This window comes from Fopius arisanus, unplaced genomic scaffold (genome assembly GCF_000806365.1).
Source record: "Fopius arisanus strain USDA-PBARC FA_bdor unplaced genomic scaffold, ASM80636v1 scaffold00044, whole genome shotgun sequence".
In the NCBI taxonomy this organism is placed as follows: domain Eukaryota; kingdom Metazoa; phylum Arthropoda; class Insecta; order Hymenoptera; family Braconidae; genus Fopius; species Fopius arisanus.
In genome coordinates this window covers 992,478-1,011,680 of record NW_011887783.1, presented here as the reverse complement: position 1 = coordinate 1,011,680, position 19,203 = coordinate 992,478, and the positions used below count along the sequence as shown (strand labels likewise).

General features: G+C 41.4%; 1 protein-coding gene across 1 annotated transcript; it reads left to right on the top strand.

Moving 5' to 3' along the window:
* The first annotated feature begins 957 nt into the window (after positions 1-957).
* LOC105267150 (fibrillin-2-like) lies at positions 958-19,004 on the top strand. Its single transcript, XM_011305805.1, has 13 exons — positions 958-1,207; positions 2,107-2,347; positions 7,488-7,573; positions 7,916-8,032; positions 8,196-8,333; positions 8,638-8,925; positions 9,007-9,255; positions 9,542-9,697; positions 9,845-10,123; positions 10,333-10,455; positions 11,158-17,759; positions 17,836-18,063; positions 18,261-19,004. Exons 2-13 carry the CDS (start codon positions 2,211-2,213, stop codon positions 18,483-18,485), a joined length of 8,628 nt encoding a protein of 2,875 aa, XP_011304107.1. The 5' UTR covers positions 958-1,207; positions 2,107-2,210; the 3' UTR covers positions 18,486-19,004.
* The last annotated feature ends 199 nt before the right edge of the window (positions 19,005-19,203 follow it).

Sequence of the window (19,203 nt, the reverse complement as noted above, 5' to 3'; positions counted from 1 at the left end):
GTACCCCATTACGTAATCCGATAATTCAAAAATAGTTCAACCCAATCAATGAAAATCCACCGATTTATTTTAGTGCCCAAGCAGAATAAACAAATTCCCTCCGTATTTCGTGAAAATCACCGACGCCCGATGACGTGATGCGAAAATTATTTTCGTAACACGATCCACACATTTTAGTTCTATTTGTCGGCCATGTAATTACCATAAAATAAATGTTACGCTAAATAACCGGCAATAGCATCATCAATAAACATTACGACTCCATGGAGTCATTATTTGTTTTTTTATTTTCTGAAATGATAAATTCCTCTCGAATTTTCCTGCTATCCCATTTTTATTATAAATATTATTGACTAAAAAAATAGAATAAATGGATTTTTCCAAAAATTTTCTCACGGAAAATTGAAATTTAATATTGTTAATTTTTTTTTTTTTTCGTGGAGAGTGTAGAATAATGTTAATAATATTTAGATTTATCGACGATACGATCCCATTTTTATTATAAATATTATTGACTAAAAAAATAGAATAAATGGATTTTTCCAAAAATTTTCTCACGGAAAATTGAAATTTAATATTGTTCATTTTTTTTTTCGTGAAGAGTGTAGAATAATGTTAATAATATTTAGATTTAGATATTGACGGGATAGAATTATGAGTAATTGCGTTATTGATTTTTGGTGGGGGTAATAATTTTAGGATTTATGTTGATTTTGATGATGAAAAAAGAGTAATAATAAATGAGGCGTTGACAGGAACGAGGTGAGGAGAGCTGGACAAGTGAGACAAATGGAGATGGATCCCTGAATGATGGAGGGAGATAAAAGTCAAAAGAGGCAGATACAGGAAGAGGAGGCTGTGTAAAGTGAGAACTAAAGTGAAGAGAGATGGTATGACGAAAAAGCGACGAGCCCTGGGTACAAACTTGAGCTCCACTACGTCCGTGGCAGTCTCACGTCGAGTTCCGCCGGCGCATCTTTTCGGGGTTCAATCGATTAAAACCGATATTACATGGCCTATCCAAAATTAAATTAACGAATTGAAACACCATCAACCCGCAAATCAATCCGAATTTCACTCATCCTCATGTACAATTTTTTTATTTATCCTGTTATCGATGTCAGGTGCCCCCGTGATAAGTGATATATATCCTGTGAGCAGTGATTGTTCATTAAAGTCTGGATTAATAAAGTAACGAGAGAAAAATGTGGGTTGATGATATAAGAATTTCCACATGCAATTGAAACATCTCCTTGATCTCAGATTTATAATCTTCACCCTAGTGTCTTATCGCAATGCTTTATATTAGAAGCCGTTTCATTATCTCTAGTCGAGTTTTTAGGTTTTTCTTTATTTATTTTTATTTTTTTTTCGTTTTAGTTCTTTGTTCTTGTGGGTTAAGGGAATTTACAGAGTTGATCTATTTGCTGAATGATAACCGAATGTTTCATTGATGCCTGTGTTTGTTCTCGAGATAGTGCATGGGTTTTATGGGCTTTTTTTAAAACATTATTCTGGAACACTTCCGGATCCGCTGACATGCGCTGGATAGCGGTTATCAGTGCTTTATTTCATGCAGTTGAAATTTGATTCATTGTGATGAAACAAATTTCCTAATTTTAAATATTTTAAATAACTTTTCGAATTTCGTTGGAATTCAAAAATTATTCTTTTTTTTTTAAAGGGTAGTCCATATTTTTGGGATTGGATTAATCTTATTTATTTTTTATTTTTGGATTAATTTCAAATTTCTTTGGAATTTAAAAATTATTCCTTTTTTTTAAAGGGTAGTCCATATTTTTGGAGATTAGATTAATTTTATTTATTTTTTATTTTTGGATTAATTTCAAATTTCTTTGGAATTCAAGAGTTATCCATTTTTTTTTTAGAGTAGTCCATATTTTTGGGGATTAGAAGAATTTTATTTATTTTTAATTCTTGGATTAATATAAAAAAAATCTGCAGAAATTGAAATAATTCCCGATTTTTCCTATTAATTAAATATTGAAGACCCGTAATTACTCGATTATCGTGAGAAATCAATTAATCCCCAAATTTTCCAAAAAAATATTTCCACCAATTAAAAAATTGGAATTTTAAACGCAGAACGCATACATTCCGATGCTGAGGTCTCGCTGGACGGTGAAAAATCGGAGATCGATCGGTCGATGAGAGAAATATCAAGTAATCGTTGACTAGCTGGTGAAAAAATGAGACTGGTAATTTGTCTCTTTTTACTTGTGTCATCGACTCATCAGGATTCATTCCGGGATCGGCAGTACCATCGACCAACTCGTCCAACAACACCTCAGGACGTCGAGAATAATCAGACGGTCGCACCTGTTGGGTAAATAAAATTAAAAAAAAAAAAAATGTCCAATAATTTAACAATTCTCCATGATATTTTTCGGTGGCTCATCCGTGAATAAAAAAAAAATCGGTTGGGGTTATCGGACAGGATGCCTGTGACAATCATATCGTCGATCGTCGATCGTTGAATTTGCGTTATTATTCGATACCAATAATAATTCAGACACTGGCGCACCTCTCCCCCCCGAACACTCGTCATCTCTTTTATTTTCTTTCTTCTCACTTATCTTTCTCTCTCTCTGTCACCGAGATATATCATCTGTACAATGCATCATGCACTTCCTTTTGGTAATTCGTACTGCTGATCAATACAAACAATCGATTATGTAGACACGTGCCAGTTGAAACGAATCGGCATTGTTTCCGGGACGATATTATTCGGTAGAAAATTCCATTTATTTTCAGAAAAAAATTACTCGCTTCATCCATTCATAACGATTTTTTATCATCCGGAAAAATTATCGAAAGAAAAATGAATTTTTTTTTTCTGTAAAAACCGAATAATTTTTTTATTTAAATTTTTTAATTATAAAAATGTGTAGACTAGACAATTTTCTAGATCACTGAACTAGTTACCGAAATCAGGACATCAAATAAATTAATCATCACAACTGATTATAGCGCGAATAATAATATCATAAAAATAATTGATTCGTCAGATTTGGTGTAACGACTTGAAAAACCTGTCGTGAACGAAAGAATTCCCCAGATGCCGTCCCCCTCAATTATAATTATTTGTCGATGAATAAGTAGCCACTTATAATAATCGGGAACGGCAATTTTTCCTCGCCGTTGCAACGAGTACCCGTGGAAAATTGCCTCTTCCGCGAGGAAAAACCTCAAGTCAAATAAAATCGGAATGAGTCAAGTGGCGAGAAAAAAAAAATCGAGTTATCTTCTTCTAAAACATGTACACACATTTGCGCCCAATTAACTCTCACATTCTCAAATATTTCTTTATTTACATCAACGGGATAAAAATTCACGGCGCACGCACGCCGCTGAATTCCAGTGGTTAAAAATACACGCGGAACGAAAAAAAAAAAACAGATTTTTTTCATTTCCATTAAATGAAGCAATAACATGAGGGGGGGCCGATGGGGGAGATTGAGTAAAAAAGTCTGGGGGAATTTTTAAGAGATCCTTTTTATGACTACTCTGTGGCAATCGCGAGGCAAGTGTCATAGCGAATTATTTTATCTGAAACTTGAGAGCGCAGAGTCCCTTATCTCAGGATTGCTCGTAATTACGAGTGAATTATGTAAATGTGGAAGAAGACGGGGTCAATTTTTGCTGATGGAATGCACGAGGGGGGGGGGGTAATTTGTTTTTTTTTTATCGATTCCAGTACTCAGCGCAATGAAATATGCGACGCGATTCTGTTTATCATATCGAATTGATTTTGTTTTTTAATAAATTCGCAAAAACTAGCGGTTTCAGAGAGAAACTCTAGAGAACTTTTTTGTGGCTCATTGAGTTCTCGATAAAAAAGGTCTTTTGGTATTTCCTTTTAAAATCAACGGTTGTTCAGTTAAATCGATAATAGTGGGATCGATGTGGGGAGGACATTCCTGGGGGTGATAAATTAATGAAAATAATTGACGGAGTGTTTAATTATTTAAATTACATATTGCATATGTTTTGGGTACTTGTCGATTCGTATGTGAGGATTCGAAAATCGGCTCTCATGGGATACAGGTGCGTGGGGTATTGATGAATCATTAATTGATGAATCACTAAAAGCTTTCACCGATGCACCGTCACTGTCACCACGGGGTGCACCATAATTCAATATGTATTACATATGTACCAGAGTCACACCAAGGATTCAGCAATAATAATTCTCTATTTACCGATCAAAGTGTTCATCGGATTGGAATCAAAGGGATCGTAATATTCCGGGCATTGTCGTCCCTTCGAGATCTCAATCAGAGAAATGGAGATGAAAATTCCTCAATGAGTCGATGATCTTCGGATCATCTTCAATTATTTTTTTTTCATCTAACAATGGAGATCATTCGACGACACATTCACCGGTAGAAATTCCTGGGTGTCACGTGATGTGATTTTTTTAATACAAAAAAAAAATTATTGTTGATAAAATTAATAATTGCAATTGAATTCATTGACATTAATTGAAGATATCCTGGGGTACTGAGTTGTCATGAGTAATTGAAATTCAAGTTCATTAAGAAAATTAATTTTTTATTTCAATGTATTTTCCATTTTTTTTTATTTCTTTCCTATTTTTTAATTCGTAAAAAAATTTTAATATTCTTATTAATAATAATATTTATTAACTGTAAATAAAATTCCACATTCGAATTGTAGATAATTCGGTGCATTAATTAATGATGACTAATTAAAATTGAGAATTAATTATTGATTTGATTTGGAAATTTCGAGTTCCCAATTTTTCAATTCTTTTCATAAAATTAAAAAAATAATTTGTTGTTAAAATTGATGGGGGCAGTATTGCAGACGCTGTTCTATCTTTTCCATCGGATGCCTTTGGGATCGGAAAGCCCAATTAGATAATCCTTCACGCTAATTATTAATGAATTGGGTCAACCGACCAAGCCGTGGGTAAGAGAGGAAGAACGAAGACCTATTATCCACGCCTTCTCGAGATGCAGTCGGACAGATGTTTATTCGTATCAAACTGATATTTTCTCATTAGAGCAAATCAATTCGACTGAAACAACCGCGCTAAAACGAATTGCGCGAGAGCATGCGCCATAAAAAGACTTTTCTGAATTTTAATTCCTCTAAAAAAAAAATGACAAAACCTCTCCGCCCATCAAAAATAATTAAAACAACAATTACTACTCATTACCAATAAGAGAAAATAAATATTAAAACGAATATAATTAATTAGATTATTGGATTATTCGAAAAAATTGAATTTCCCGGTCAGCGGAGAGGGATTTTTCTAAAATTTGCGGTAAGTGGTCATGAGATTTGAAAAAAAATGTGCAGCGAACGTGCACTTTCCCCGCGCGATAATCTGAAATACGAGAGGATTGATTATTGTCTTCAGGGTCTCTTCAAGTTTATTTTCGCATTTTTCAATCTCGTGTGTGAGGATTAAGGATGAAGTGATGATGTTCAAGATGATATTCGAGAATGGTGTCAAAATGGCTACTTGCATCGCGAGAATCCTGTAATGATCCAATTTTTCTCCCAACTCAATTCACGACCCGAGAGATATTAAAAATATTTAATGTTTAATCATTTAATTAAATTACTCAATAAATCTCCAATCTCCAGATAAATTCGTGAATCAGTCATTTTTCCTGTGAACTCTCCGTAAAAATCCCAAATCTTGGATAATCAATAAAATCTAAAATTGTTTAAATAATTAGGATATGCTGAATTAATTATTTAATGAGTCTAACCCCACACATAAATTCTTAATGAATAATGAAGATTTTCTGAATGAAAAAAATAGCGACACGACCCAAAAAAAAAAAAATATTAAAACGAGATCTGAAAATGGATGACAAGAGGTAGTAATCGAGGCGTGTGAGAGCAGTCCGTAATCGTTAAGTGCCCGTAATTAAATATGACGATAGCCCGGGTCTTTGAATTCCGATGAATAAAAGCCAACGAATTCCCAAAAGATAAAGTTAAATAAAAAGGAATGTATAATCAGGTGGAATATAATTTTCTCCCCAGATGAACAGAATAAATAAAAAATAAATAATTCAAATAAAACAGTCTGCGCCATAAATGTCCGATGTCCATTAAATTGAAAAGCGTTATGAATGACAAAATAACATTAAGGAATAATTAATTGGCAATAAAATATACGAAGGGGTGGGATATTATCTCGGGATTTATCTCGGGATTTATCTCGGGAATGCTGATCGGTGGAATCAATCACCATCCGTTGGCCATTCGATTGAGCATTTCTATTACGCAATAATTACATTCGATTACATTTTAAAGTTGAGGTGGAGGTACTCCAGGGGCTATGATCCCATTGTTTGCAGCTCAATTGCCCAATCACATCTCGTAATCACACCCGTGGGCTTTTTAATATCAACCATTAGGATACGGATTACCCTAGATTACCCTACATGGTTGACTTCCATGGCGTTTATCACATCAGCAAAGTCATTGTCTGATATTAGATACGCTATTTCGGATCACTTGCAATCATCAGAATAATTCTCCGTAATTTTCAAGTGTAAATGACGATTCGCGGGGGTTTTTATGAGAAAAAAATCACTCAATTGCATTCTGTATTAGTTAATGATTCATTACTCCTTCGTGATTACCAATTATCTTCTCCAAGGTAAAACCTAGTTTAAAGAAAATTATAAATTACTCCCGACGAAAAATTACGGGAATTATCAAAACCATTTTCTGTACCCGATAAAATTAGAAGACCGCGTTGTAAATCGGAAAATCCGTTTTGGGGGAGAAAATAAAAATAGCTGGATCGACAAATCACGGATTTTTGTAGAAAGGCTTTCCACAGCTTTCTACAATCTCCCATACACTCTTACAGAAACTGGCCTGGGAAAATTTCATAGGGCGTATCACGAGATCATTTTAAAAGTGACCATGCGTGGTCAAAAGAGCGAGTGCTACCTCACTCCCCGCAGAAAACTAGTTGAAGAAAAAAAAATGTTAAACCGCAAAGGCGTTTTATAAGTCAGCAATAAACCACGGCGCCAAGATACGTAAGTGGAAGTACTTAAAAGTAGCCTAGCAGCTGACGTTAATTATGGTGAACGATGTGAATGCCCGCCTTGTACTGAGGTGGCGCACATTGCTTGCTATTTTTTTTTACCCTCAATGTCCAGATCATCACACGCACGACAGTCTAGTAAATAGACGCTGAAAAATTATCGGATCACTCGACTGGAGCTTTCTGGGTCAATCTCAGAAAGCAATTGCTTTGAACAGCGCCGAAAATCCATGGGATTTAAAAAAAAGACAGGAAATTCCGTGACAAGTGTGGGAAAGGGATTTTTGGCAGGGGGAGATGTCATCCTGGACGCAAAAAATTTTCTGCACGATTTGCGGATATTTTTCTTCGCTGATTAATGCTTTCATTGTAGGACTGGGTTTTAAGTCTCGGTTTTAATTGAATTCATGATTTTTAGGCCCAATGTGTGTCGGATGCGGTCCCACAGGAGTTACTGCTGTCCTGGCTGGACCCGGAAAACGGAAACTGGTCTATGTGTTGTTCGTAAGTGGAAGAATATTTAATAAAAAAATCCACAAACCAAAAATATTCGTCACAGACCAATGAGAACACGAATTCACAAATATTTCAACGGAAAATTATATAATTCTCATAATTCAATGGTAAAAATGTCAGAATGTTCAATGACGTTAAGATTAATGAATGAATAAATGAATTAATGATGAGACACCTTGATTAAGACAATTTCTGTGACATAAAAGATCCATTTAAAGATTCCATTTAAAGATCACTGAAAATGTCATGCAACTTGAAATTTCAGGATGGCTTTTCGATTTTCTCACATTATTCGTCCGATAAAAAATTGAGGGTAATTTCTGTTCTCAGCAATCTGCACAAGACGTTGCGGTCCAGGTCGATGCATCCGTCCAAATGTATGTCTCTGCGAGGGAGGATCGATTGGAGCAGCTTGTCAGTCATCCTCACAAGCTCCCCCAACACGAGGTAATTTTCCAAAAAGAATTCCAACGAATCCCCGATGAATCGTAAGTTTCGGTGACGACATGCCTCTTATCGCCCACGGGAGGGAATTAATCAGACTTTACACTGACCCCAAGGGATTTACAATTTTTCATAATTCCTTCCTGTCCTTTTTCGAATGATTTAGGCCATGATCTTCACAGAGAGCCACAAACTAGTCGTCCTAGTGGTTCTGGAAGCTGCAGGGCACAATGCATCAACGGAAATTGTGTGGATGGTAGATGCCAGTGTAGACCGGGATATCAGGGTGAATTCTGCAATGAGCGTAAGTCACTGGAATCGTCTAATGAGAATATATGACCCCATGAAATTGCGGTGCTTTCATAGAAGTCCGATAGGGAAATCATTGAATTTTTTCCGTCATCACTTCCTCGGAGATCAAAGTACCTTTTACAGTTCCTCACGTGGGACAATTTACAGTTAAATTTATTCTGATCATTCATGATTGTGTAATTTTATGATTAAATAAATTGCCAGTAGGTAATTCTTCTGTAAACGATTCGCTGAATATTCATTGATCAATTCACTCAATTGAGAATAATTTTCAAATAATTCTGATGATTCTTTAGCGATCTGTCGTGAGCCATGCCTGAACCAGGGAAGGTGCATTGGTCCTGACAGATGCGCCTGCATCTACGGCTACACCGGGAGAAAATGCGAAACGGATTACCGTACAGGTCCTTGCTACACTAAAGTCAAGAATGGACAGTGTCTGGTGCATCTCCAGGGTGTTGTCTGCACGAGGCAGATGTGCTGTGCCACCGTGGGGAAGGGCTGGGGACATCCCTGTGAAAGATGTCCTGCGAGACTCGACTGCGAGCTTGGTCACATCAAGACTAATAAAGGAGAATGCGTTGGTCTGAATAATTTCAGCGTTTAAGCAGATCCTCTTTTTTCCACTGAATTGCCAATTGTTAATTGTCAATTGGTTTTTTTAGATATCAATGAGTGCGAGGCGATTCCTGGTCTCTGCGAAGGCGGAAAGTGCGTCAACACCCCGGGGTCGTTTCAGTGCGAGTGTCCTGAAGGACAGGCTAGGGATCTGGAGACTAATGAGTGCAAGGACAGGGATGAGTGCCTGGAAGAAGGTGTTTGTGCTGATGGAAGGTGCATCAATACTCTCGGCGGATTTTACTGCGTTTGCAATCCAGGATTTATCCAGAGTCAAGATCGAACATATTGCATTGGTAATTCATCTCGTTCCAGTCACTATTCCATTTTTTTCGTTATTATTTATTTGTTGATAATTTATTTCCAACTGGTACACTGTTTCTCCATTTGACCATTCGTGCTATTTTTGGGAATACCTCCGAACCTAGTGGAGATACCGGGATTTTTTATAGGACCTTTTTTGTAGCTTCAAATTATCTAGACAGAAAAGATATCCATAAAAATTTTTTTATCTCAGGCTGTTTCGGAGATATTCCGAAAAAACTTACTGGAGAGATTTTTTCATTGAATCAATTTTTGCAGATGGTCGACAAGGATTGTGTTACACAGCTGTGAATCACAACGGACAATGCAAAAATCGTTTGGGCATGAGGCTGAGTAAAAAAGATTGCTGCTGCGGTAAAAATATGGGGAGAGGCTGGGGCGAGGAGTGCTATATCTGTCCAGATCCTGGAAGTGGTGAGAAAAAGAAATCGCAAAAAATAAACACCACCTCCAAAAATATTCCAACAAAAACGTCCATTAGCTTTCAATCACAGCAATGACTATTGGACAAATTGTTATTATTTTATTGTCTCCAATTGAAGTGAAACTTTTTTATTCCAGATGACTACAACAAAATCTGCTCCGAGGCCCAGCACATCGCCATAAACGAGTGCGTTTTTCGCCCAGACATTTGTGGCGGTGGAAAATGTATCGACACAGAAGATGGTTACGAGTGCGATTGCTTCCCGGGGTACGTCAAGCATTTGGGACGGTGCGAAGACGTCGACGAGTGCCAGGAGGGCTACTGCGAGGGTGGAACGTGTCAAAATCTTCCTGGGAGCTTCCTCTGTCATTGTCCCCCTGGTTTTGTCGTGTCCGGTGAGGGGAAGTACTGCAGTGGTGCGTGCAAAAATTCCGCAAAACTTCCAATTATCATTATTATTTAAATTATTGTTATAAACTGTTGAATTAATTCAGTTTCGCAAGTTGATTGAACGATTTCTATTACACTTGTGACACTCATTACTAATCATTAGTTCCCGACAGTTTGGAATAATTGCAACAAGTGGTGATAAATTTTAAATTGATCGTCAATGAATTTTTCCTAGATCACGACGAGTGTCAGGACACGGGAATGTGCACAAATGGTCACTGTACGAACATGAATGGGTCATTTCGGTGTCAGTGCAATGACGGGTACATTCTATCGCCATCGAAGAACACATGCACTGGTGAGTCTACATTGAATAAATATTATCGACTGAATTTTCTCCTGTGATACCTTTCACCACCGTGAATTTACCTCAGTGCGCGGATACAGTGGATAATTTACAAGTCGACAGTTTATCACTCTGAAATAGACTGCGCGTGGTATCGAGAGCATTAAGAGGATAACAAGCGGGTGTTCACCACGAATGCGGAAGCCCCGGAGGCTACTGAGTCCACTGATGATACCCTGTCCAATATTTTTAACGTATTTCATGCTCCTAGCGATTAAATAGGTGAAAAATTCCGAGAGGATTGATCGATCAATTCTGCATGCTTCAGGTTGAGGGGAAAATGCCCCGCTGTGGGCTCACGATAAATCATGAAGTACATTTATCCTAGAATAAGTGATTTCAATAGGTTTCGAGATATATTTTTTCATATCTACGACACCTAGGGGGAAATTATTTATTCCATCACGAATAGCAGACGAAATTTTTAAAAAAATACGTGAGAAAATTTATTTTTCCTTTCTGTTCATTCCCTTCAAAAAGAATCATTCACAAAAATATCCATACAAAATAAAAAAGTCATTGATTACATTCTGACTAATCCTGATTACCAGGACGCTGGAATCAACGAATTTTTTCGGAAGTCCGTAATGTCTCTGAGAAAAATCCCAGATCAATGATTTTTTTTTGTTGAAATTTCCAAAATATTTCTTCCAGACATAAACGAGTGTTTGGAGAATCCCCGAATCTGTCTGAACGGCAGATGTGAGAATACCCCTGGTTCGTACCACTGTGTGTGCCAATCTGGATTCACGCCGTCAGGCGATAACACCTTCTGCGTGGACATGGACGAGTGTTCAACAACAGGGATGTGCAACAACGGTAGATGCGTGAACATGGAGGGCTCCTTCAAGTGCGTGTGCGATTCGGGTTTTCGTCTTGGTCCAGACCAGAGCCACTGCATCGACATAGACGAGTGCCTGAGCGCGCCATGTCAAAATGGCCGGTGCAAGAACACACCGGGTAATTTCAAATGCGAGTGTAACCTGGGATTTGATCTCGGGCCAGACGGTCGATCCTGCCTGGACACACGCCGCGATCTCTGTTACTCTCAATACCGGGACGGTCAGTGCTCGAACCCAACATCAACAGCAGTGACAAAATCGAGCTGCTGCTGCTGCACAATAATCCTGGGTCAGCCCCTGGGCTGGGGAAGCAGCTGTCAACGCTGTCCCACCCCGAATACCCCTGAATTCGACGCTCTCTGCCCCCACGGCGCCGGTATGACGTACAACGGTGACGACATAAACGAATGCGCCCAGAATCCCAACATCTGCGTCAACGGCGGCTGCGAGAATCTGATGGGAACATATCGCTGCATCTGCGACAGCGGCTACGAGTTGGACTCCACTGGTAAGATCTGCAGCGATATCAATGAGTGTGACCTAGAGCAGTCCCTCTGCAGCGGTGGTCAATGCCGAAATACACCGGGAAGTTTTCAATGTGTATGCCCAACCGGCACGAGATTAAACAGCGCTAACCAGATGTGCGAGGATATCGACGAGTGTGACGAACTCGGGGCTGATGTCTGCATCAACGGCATCTGTATCAACACGAAGGGCTCCTACCAGTGCGAGTGCTCCAGTGGCTACATCCTAGACAACACCGGTCACATATGCATGGACAACAGACGAGGCACCTGCTGGACAAAAATCATAGACGGAAGATGCGAGAATAATTTCCCGAGACTAGCACTGAAGTCAGAGTGCTGCTGCTCGGTTGGCGTCGCCTGGGGCAGCCCCTGCGAAACCTGTGATTACTCACTCTGCGAGTGCTCTAAAGGATACGCTAAGGTAGATGGCAAGGCCTGTGCTGATATCAATGAGTGCGAGCTCAACACGGGAATTTGCAAGGGTGGAGGAACTTGTGTAAATACTGATGGCTCGTACAGGTGTGAGTGCCCACCGGGACTGACCCTCGATGCCACCCACACGACCTGCATCGATACCAGACAGGAGACGTGTTTTATGGATTATCGGCATGGACAGTGCACCAGTCCCATTGAGGGTCGCTTCTTCAAAAGTATCTGCTGTTGCTCCGTGGGACGAGCCTGGGGCAGCGACAAGTGTGAGTTATGTCCCAAGCCGGGAACACAGATGTTTACTGAGCTGTGTCCCAAAGGGGATGGATTCACAGAGAAGATCGATATCAATGAGTGCATCGAGTTCCCTGGTATGTGTCAGAATGGACGGTGCAAAAATACCGTGGGAAGCTACAGCTGTCGATGCAATCAGGGATACGCTCTTGATGAGAATGGAATAAAGTGTAATGACATCGATGAATGTGAAATAATGCACGGGGTATGCGGTAACGGCACCTGCGTTAACACCCCTGGTACATTCCAGTGTGAGTGCGACGAGGGATACAGGGGCTCGGACATCATGAAGGTATGCATGGACATCAACGAATGCGAGGAGACACCTGGTCTCTGCAGGGGTGGCACCTGCAGAAATACCGAGGGAGGGTACAAGTGCATCTGTCCACCGGGACACGAGTTGAGCCCTGACAAGCTCTCCTGCAAGGACATTGACGAGTGCTCGAGAACGAGTGGCATCTGCTCCAACGGCGTCTGCGAGAACATGATGGGAACGTATCAGTGCATCTGCGACGACGGCTTTCGGCAGACTGGGCTCAAGTCCCACTGCGAGGATATCAACGAGTGCGCGGTGAACAATGGTGGCTGCGAGGATGTCTGCACGAATACTCCTGGGAGTTTCACGTGCTCCTGCGGCCCGGGGCTTGCTATTAATTTGGATGGACGGACGTGTTCGGATGTTGACGAGTGCAAGGAGAACCCGAGAATATGCAACGGGGGCAAGTGCAGTAATTCCGTAGGAACTTATTCCTGTCACTGCACCCAGGGTCTGCTTCCTGGAAATGATGGCACCTCGTGCATTGACATCGACGAGTGCGTTACGCAGCCCAGGGTGTGTGGCTACGGTGAGTGCAGAAACACCATTGGATCGTTTGATTGTCGGTGTGATGAGGGATACTCTGTCAAACCCGACGCCGGCCCAGACTGCACGGATGACGACGAGTGTCTTCTCAATGATCACTCGTGCAGTGAATTCGCTGCCTGTCAGAATACTCCGGGATCCTATCAGTGCACCTGTCACAACGGCTTCACGGGCAATGGCCTTGAGTGCAGGGATATCAACGAGTGTCTTGTCAATAATGGAGGATGCGATATGAATGCCCAGTGCATCAATACCGAGGGCTCCTTCAAGTGCGTCTGCGACGCTGGGTTCACGGGGGATGGATACACCTGTCGTGACATTGACGAGTGCACCAATGATCCCACTTTGTGCGAGAATGGACACTGTCTCAATTATCCGGGCTCTTTCAGATGTGAATGCGAAATGGGATTCATGCATCCTGATGAGAATAATGAGCAGGCCTGCATTGATATCAATGAGTGCGATATGTTCAGGAATCTGTGCGTCTATGGAAAGTGTGAGAATATATTTGGTATGTTCAGGTGTGAGTGTGCGGATGGGTACAAGTTGGATGGATCCGGTGGTAACTGTACGGATATTGACGAGTGCGAGAGTCCCCAGGCTTGTCAGTACGGCAAGTGTGTTAATACTCAAGGAACCTACAGGTGCGAGTGCCCGGTTAATCATGAACTGGTTGAGGCAGGTAATGCTTGTGTCGATCGTCGAGAGTCACTATGTTTCACCGGTGATGAGCGCGGTACTCGTCGTCCGCAGTGTGTCTTCGACATGTCCTCCTCCGTGACTAAAGCCACCTGTTGCTGCAGCATTGGAAATGCCTGGGGTACCCGTTGCGAAGAGTGTCCAGAACTTGGTACCAGAGAATTTGAGGACTTGTGTCCCGGTGGTTTGGGTTACCGGCCAAATCGAGTGACAGTCATCCTCGAGGATATCAACGAGTGTGAGGAGCATGAGAACCTGTGTCAGAATGGCCACTGCACCAACACTTTCGGGAGCTTCATGTGCTCCTGCAATGAGGGCTTTATCCTCGACGCTACGAAGACGAGCTGCATTGACATCGATGAGTGCTCGTTACATCCTCAAATCTGTGGAGTGGGTTACTGCATCAATGACCAGGGTAAGTATCACTGCGAGTGTCCAGAAGGCTATATGTCGATGCCAGGTGGCAAGGAGTGCGTGGACATGCGAAAGGAATTATGTTACATGAAATACGAAAGTGGTGAGTGTACCCACTCGATGGTCCATCCACAGACGAAGATGTTGTGCTGTTGCTCGATGGGTGCGGCGTGGGGTCAGCCCTGCGAGAGATGTCCAGGTGAACGAACACGTGAACACGAGATTCTCTGTGGAATGGTACCTGGACAAATCATGAATCCCATCACCAATCATACTGAAGAGATAGATGAGTGTTCCCTGATGCCGACAATGTGCACACATGGAAGGTGCATCAATACACCGGGTAGCTTCGAGTGCCAGTGCGACATCGGTTACGTCTACGATGAGGACTCCCACCAGTGCATCGATGAAAATGAATGCCAGCAGACGCCTAATCCATGCTCCGGTAACGCCCAGTGCATCAATCTCCAGGGCACCTTTGAATGCCGATGTCCAGTCGGTTACAAATTGGGAATAAGTCAGCGCAGCTGTGTCGACATAGACGAGTGCTTTGAGAGACCTGGAATTTGTGCCAATGGTATCTGCAATAATCTTCAGGGTAGCTTCCAGTGTGTCTGTCATTTGGGCTTTGCTCTCACTCGAGATCGAGACTCATGCGTCGACATCGATGAGTGTCAGAGGAATCTCAACATCTGCAACAATGGCACATGCATCAATACCCTGGGGTCATACAAGTGTCAGTGCTACGAAGGTTTCAAGCTGAGCCCGAATAATGATTGCGCAGATATCGATGAGTGCAGAGTGATGCCGTTCTTGTGCAGAAACGGTAGATGCAGAAATGTCGTTGGCTCGTTCATATGTGAGTGCGCTGATGGATACATCCTGGCTCAGGACGGACAGCATTGCAGGGACATCGATGAGTGCGTCGAGATACCGGGTCTCTGTCCCTATCCTGGCAAGTGTCAAAATCTCATGGGCTCGTACATATGCAGCTGTCCTCCAGGCTACGAGCTTGACAGCAGTAAGAAGAGATGCGTCGACGTAGACGAGTGCGTGGAGACCCGGAATATCTGTGAGAATGGAAAATGCATAAACACCGAGGGTGGCGTTATCTGCGAGTGTCCCGAGGGCTACAAACTCAGTGACAAGTGGAATTCCATGACCTGCATCGACGTCAGGGAGGAGCAGTGCTACGATAAATTCAGGCGAGGACAGTGCATGGCCCCGAGATTGGGTGGTATGACTAAGAAGCACTGTTGCTGCACGATGGGCAAGGCCTGGGGACGGAACTGCGAGATGTGCCCGAGGGAGGGAACAGATGACTTCAGGAGTCTCTGCCCAGAGGGTCCAGGACGAGACGACACTGGTGTCGATTTGAATGAATGTCTTTTTATGGAAGACGTTTGTCACGGTGGCGACTGCATCAACACCGATGGCTCGTTCCGGTGCGAGTGCCCCCCTGGCTACACCCTCGACGAGACAGGACGGAGGTGTGTCGACCAGAACGAGTGCATTCACAATCAGAACATCTGTGGAAATGGCACCTGCTCCAACGTTGAGGGGGGATTCGAGTGCTCCTGCAGCAGTGGCTTCACACCGGGTATCAATCAGGTCTGTGAAGATGTAAACGAGTGCCTGGAGATGGGGAATCAGTGCGCCTTCAGGTGTCACAATGCACCTGGTTCCTTCAGGTGTATCTGTCCTTATGGATACGTTCTAGCAGCGGATGGAAGGCACTGCATCGATGTCGACGAGTGCTCAACACCAGCAAATAATTGCAAATTCCAGTGTAAGAATCTCATCGGTAGCTTCATGTGTATCTGTCCACCAGGATATCAGCAGATTGGAATGACTGATGAGTGCAAGGACGTTGATGAGTGCTCCGTAAATTCTGGACTGTGCAGAAACGGCCGGTGTGTTAATCTTGAGGGGAGTTATCAGTGCAGGTGTTATGATGGATTTGAAAGCAGTCAGGATGGTAAGTCATGCATTGATAGGAGAGTTGGTTACTGCTTCCTGAGGACAACAAGTGGCAGGTGCACTGCGAGAACATCCGAATTAAAAACAGTCACAAAAGCTGACTGCTGCTGCACCATGGGCGCTGCCTGGGGAGCTCACTGCGAACTCTGTCCCTCGAGGGACTCTGATAATTATAATGAACTCTGTCTGGATAAAGGGTTCTCCCTCGACGGACAAGACATCGACGAGTGCCGAGCAATTCCTGATCTGTGCAGAAATGGTATATGCATCAATACTCTGGGATCATTCAGGTGTATTTGTAATAAAGGATACAGAGCGGACAGGACAGGGACGCAGTGCCATGATGTCAATGAATGCGAGTTAACACCTAGTCCTTGTCAATTCAGCTGTCAGAACACGGAGGGGAGTTTCACGTGCTCGTGCTCTGTTGGATTTATTCTGAATTCCGATGGCGTGGGCTGCAGAGATCTTGATGAGTGCGCCACTGGGAATCATTTGTGCCAGCAGAAGTGCATAAACACAGAGGGAAGTTACACATGTGGATGCAGGGATGGCTATACCCAGCATGGAGATGCTTGTCATGATATCAATGAATGCGAACAGCACGGAACGTGTCCCAAACCTGGTACATGTATCAATACACTTGGCAGTTTCCGGTGTATTTGTCCAAGAGGTTTTAAACTCGATCACACGGGCAAATTCTGCACTGATAATAACGAATGCAGTGACGATGGAACTTGTGAGCATGGATGCCAGAATTTCATGGGCACTTATCGGTGCGGATGTCCGGAAGGATTTGTTCAGCATCTTTATTATAATCAGTGCATCGATGAGAATGAGTGCAATAGTTCACCCTGTGGGGAGAGTAATTGTATTAACACTCTGGGGAGCTACAAGTGTGGATGCTCTGAGGGTCATCAGTTTGACAACAATCGTCAGAGTTGTGTTCAGGTGAGTGCTGGATGTGTGGGGAGTCCTTGCGCTTTTGGCTGCATGGCCACTGGATCCAATGGATTTTTATGCGGCTGTCCCAGTGGATATCAACGCATTGGCCAGGGACATTGTCTCTCCACGATTAATCCAATGGCTCAAGGAGGATACAGAGAGGACATCGGTAATGTTCCGACCTACGTCATCAATCCGGATCCATATCACATTCCACCGGCTGACGACAAAATTATTTCCACGGAAGGATGCTTCTCGTGCAAGGTTATTGTCAATTATTTTATCAATGATTTTGGTCGATTCAATTTCGGGTAGAAATATTTTGTCGGTTTATTTATAGATTAATGGGAAGGAGAGGCACAGAAGAGGCACCAAAATTCGACATGGCAATCACACGATTGCTCTCGCGCATTTTTCAACGGGGAGTAGAAAATTCCGACAGCTGTCGAAGAAATCGATACTTCGAAAAGGAAGAAGGCATCATCATGGAGAGGAATATGTTATGAAACTCCATCTCAAACAGACGAAACATAAAATGCGCATAATAAAGTTGCAACCAGCGCTCAAGGTGATTCGAAAATTTATTGAGTAATTGTTGATTTTTTTAATGAATTTTTCTGAGATGCAAAATCTTTGTAAAAAATTGATTCATCTCTCAAGGAATTCTTGAAAACCTCAAAATCGCTCAGGGTTCATAAAATTTTTTATAGCATTATTATTTTATTAATTTTTTTTGTTCGTGGGAATTTGTTTTTTTTTTTCAAGGACGAAAAAATGGAGTACACGATAGTAAAAGGGAACAAAGCGAATCACTTCGAGGTGGCGATGGACAAGGGTGGAATATGGGCCCTGCACTTCAGACATCAATTGAAAAAAACTGGTGAATTCAAAGTCGTCATCCATGGCCGGCCAGTCAACGGGATAACAGCTGAGAACGAAATCTGGGAGAAACCTCTGACATTCAGAGTTCACATCGTCGTAACGGCGTAAAATCTCTACAATGTCGAAACACTATTTTCCAAGCTCGAAAAACGAACAGAATAGAAAAAAAAATCGAGGTAATACACGGAATTCAAATTTCACCAGTTAAAAAATTAATAGAAGATCGGATTTTTATTTTCGCACTGAAATTATCGATTTTATTTACTTCGAATAACAAAATTAATGAAATATCATAATTAAAGTAAAATAGAAACAGAATAGAATGATAGAGTCTGCTCATTTAATTTTGATAGAATTCTTATGAAGATGTTCTTCTGTTGAAGATTTTCAATTTATCGTAATGTGCCTCGAGGAATTTCTATTCTCACACTGCCAAAATATATAATATATATTCGTTCTTAATTAAACCCGAAACGCTTGCCAAGTATTCAATGTGACAAAAAGATCTATGAAATTGTGTTCGATGAAATTTGTGTTCAGACTGTAATTGTCTCAGAAAAAATATTTAAATGATGAATTATAAGACGTACGAAGTATAATTTCCTGGAAAAATGAGACTCACGCATTAAGAAATTATATTGAAATCCGTAAACCTTCAGTTCAAAAAATGAAAAAAAAAAACATTTTTTACAAAGAACATCTTAAATAAATTTTTGAATTATCTAAAAAAATAATAATTCGGCATTTAAACATTTCTATTGCCAGTAAATTGACGAATAAATGGAGGAATTCTTCCCTGGCAGTTCAATAGATTTTTTACGGAGTG

What these genes read in the sequence shown, in the direction of transcription:
- LOC105267150 (XM_011305805.1), top strand. Translation starts at nt 2,211, where the DNA reads ATGAGACTGGTAATTTGTCTCTTTTTACTTGTGTCATCGACTCATCAG. An exon ending in ATCGAAGAACACATGCACTG is followed by an intron (nt 10,456 to 11,157) that starts GTGAGTCTACAT and finishes TATTTCTTCCAG; the next exon opens with ACATAAACGAGTGTTTGGAG. An exon ending in AGTTGCAACCAGCGCTCAAG is followed by an intron (nt 18,064 to 18,260) that starts GTGATTCGAAAA and finishes TTTTTTTTCAAG; the next exon opens with GACGAAAAAATGGAGTACAC.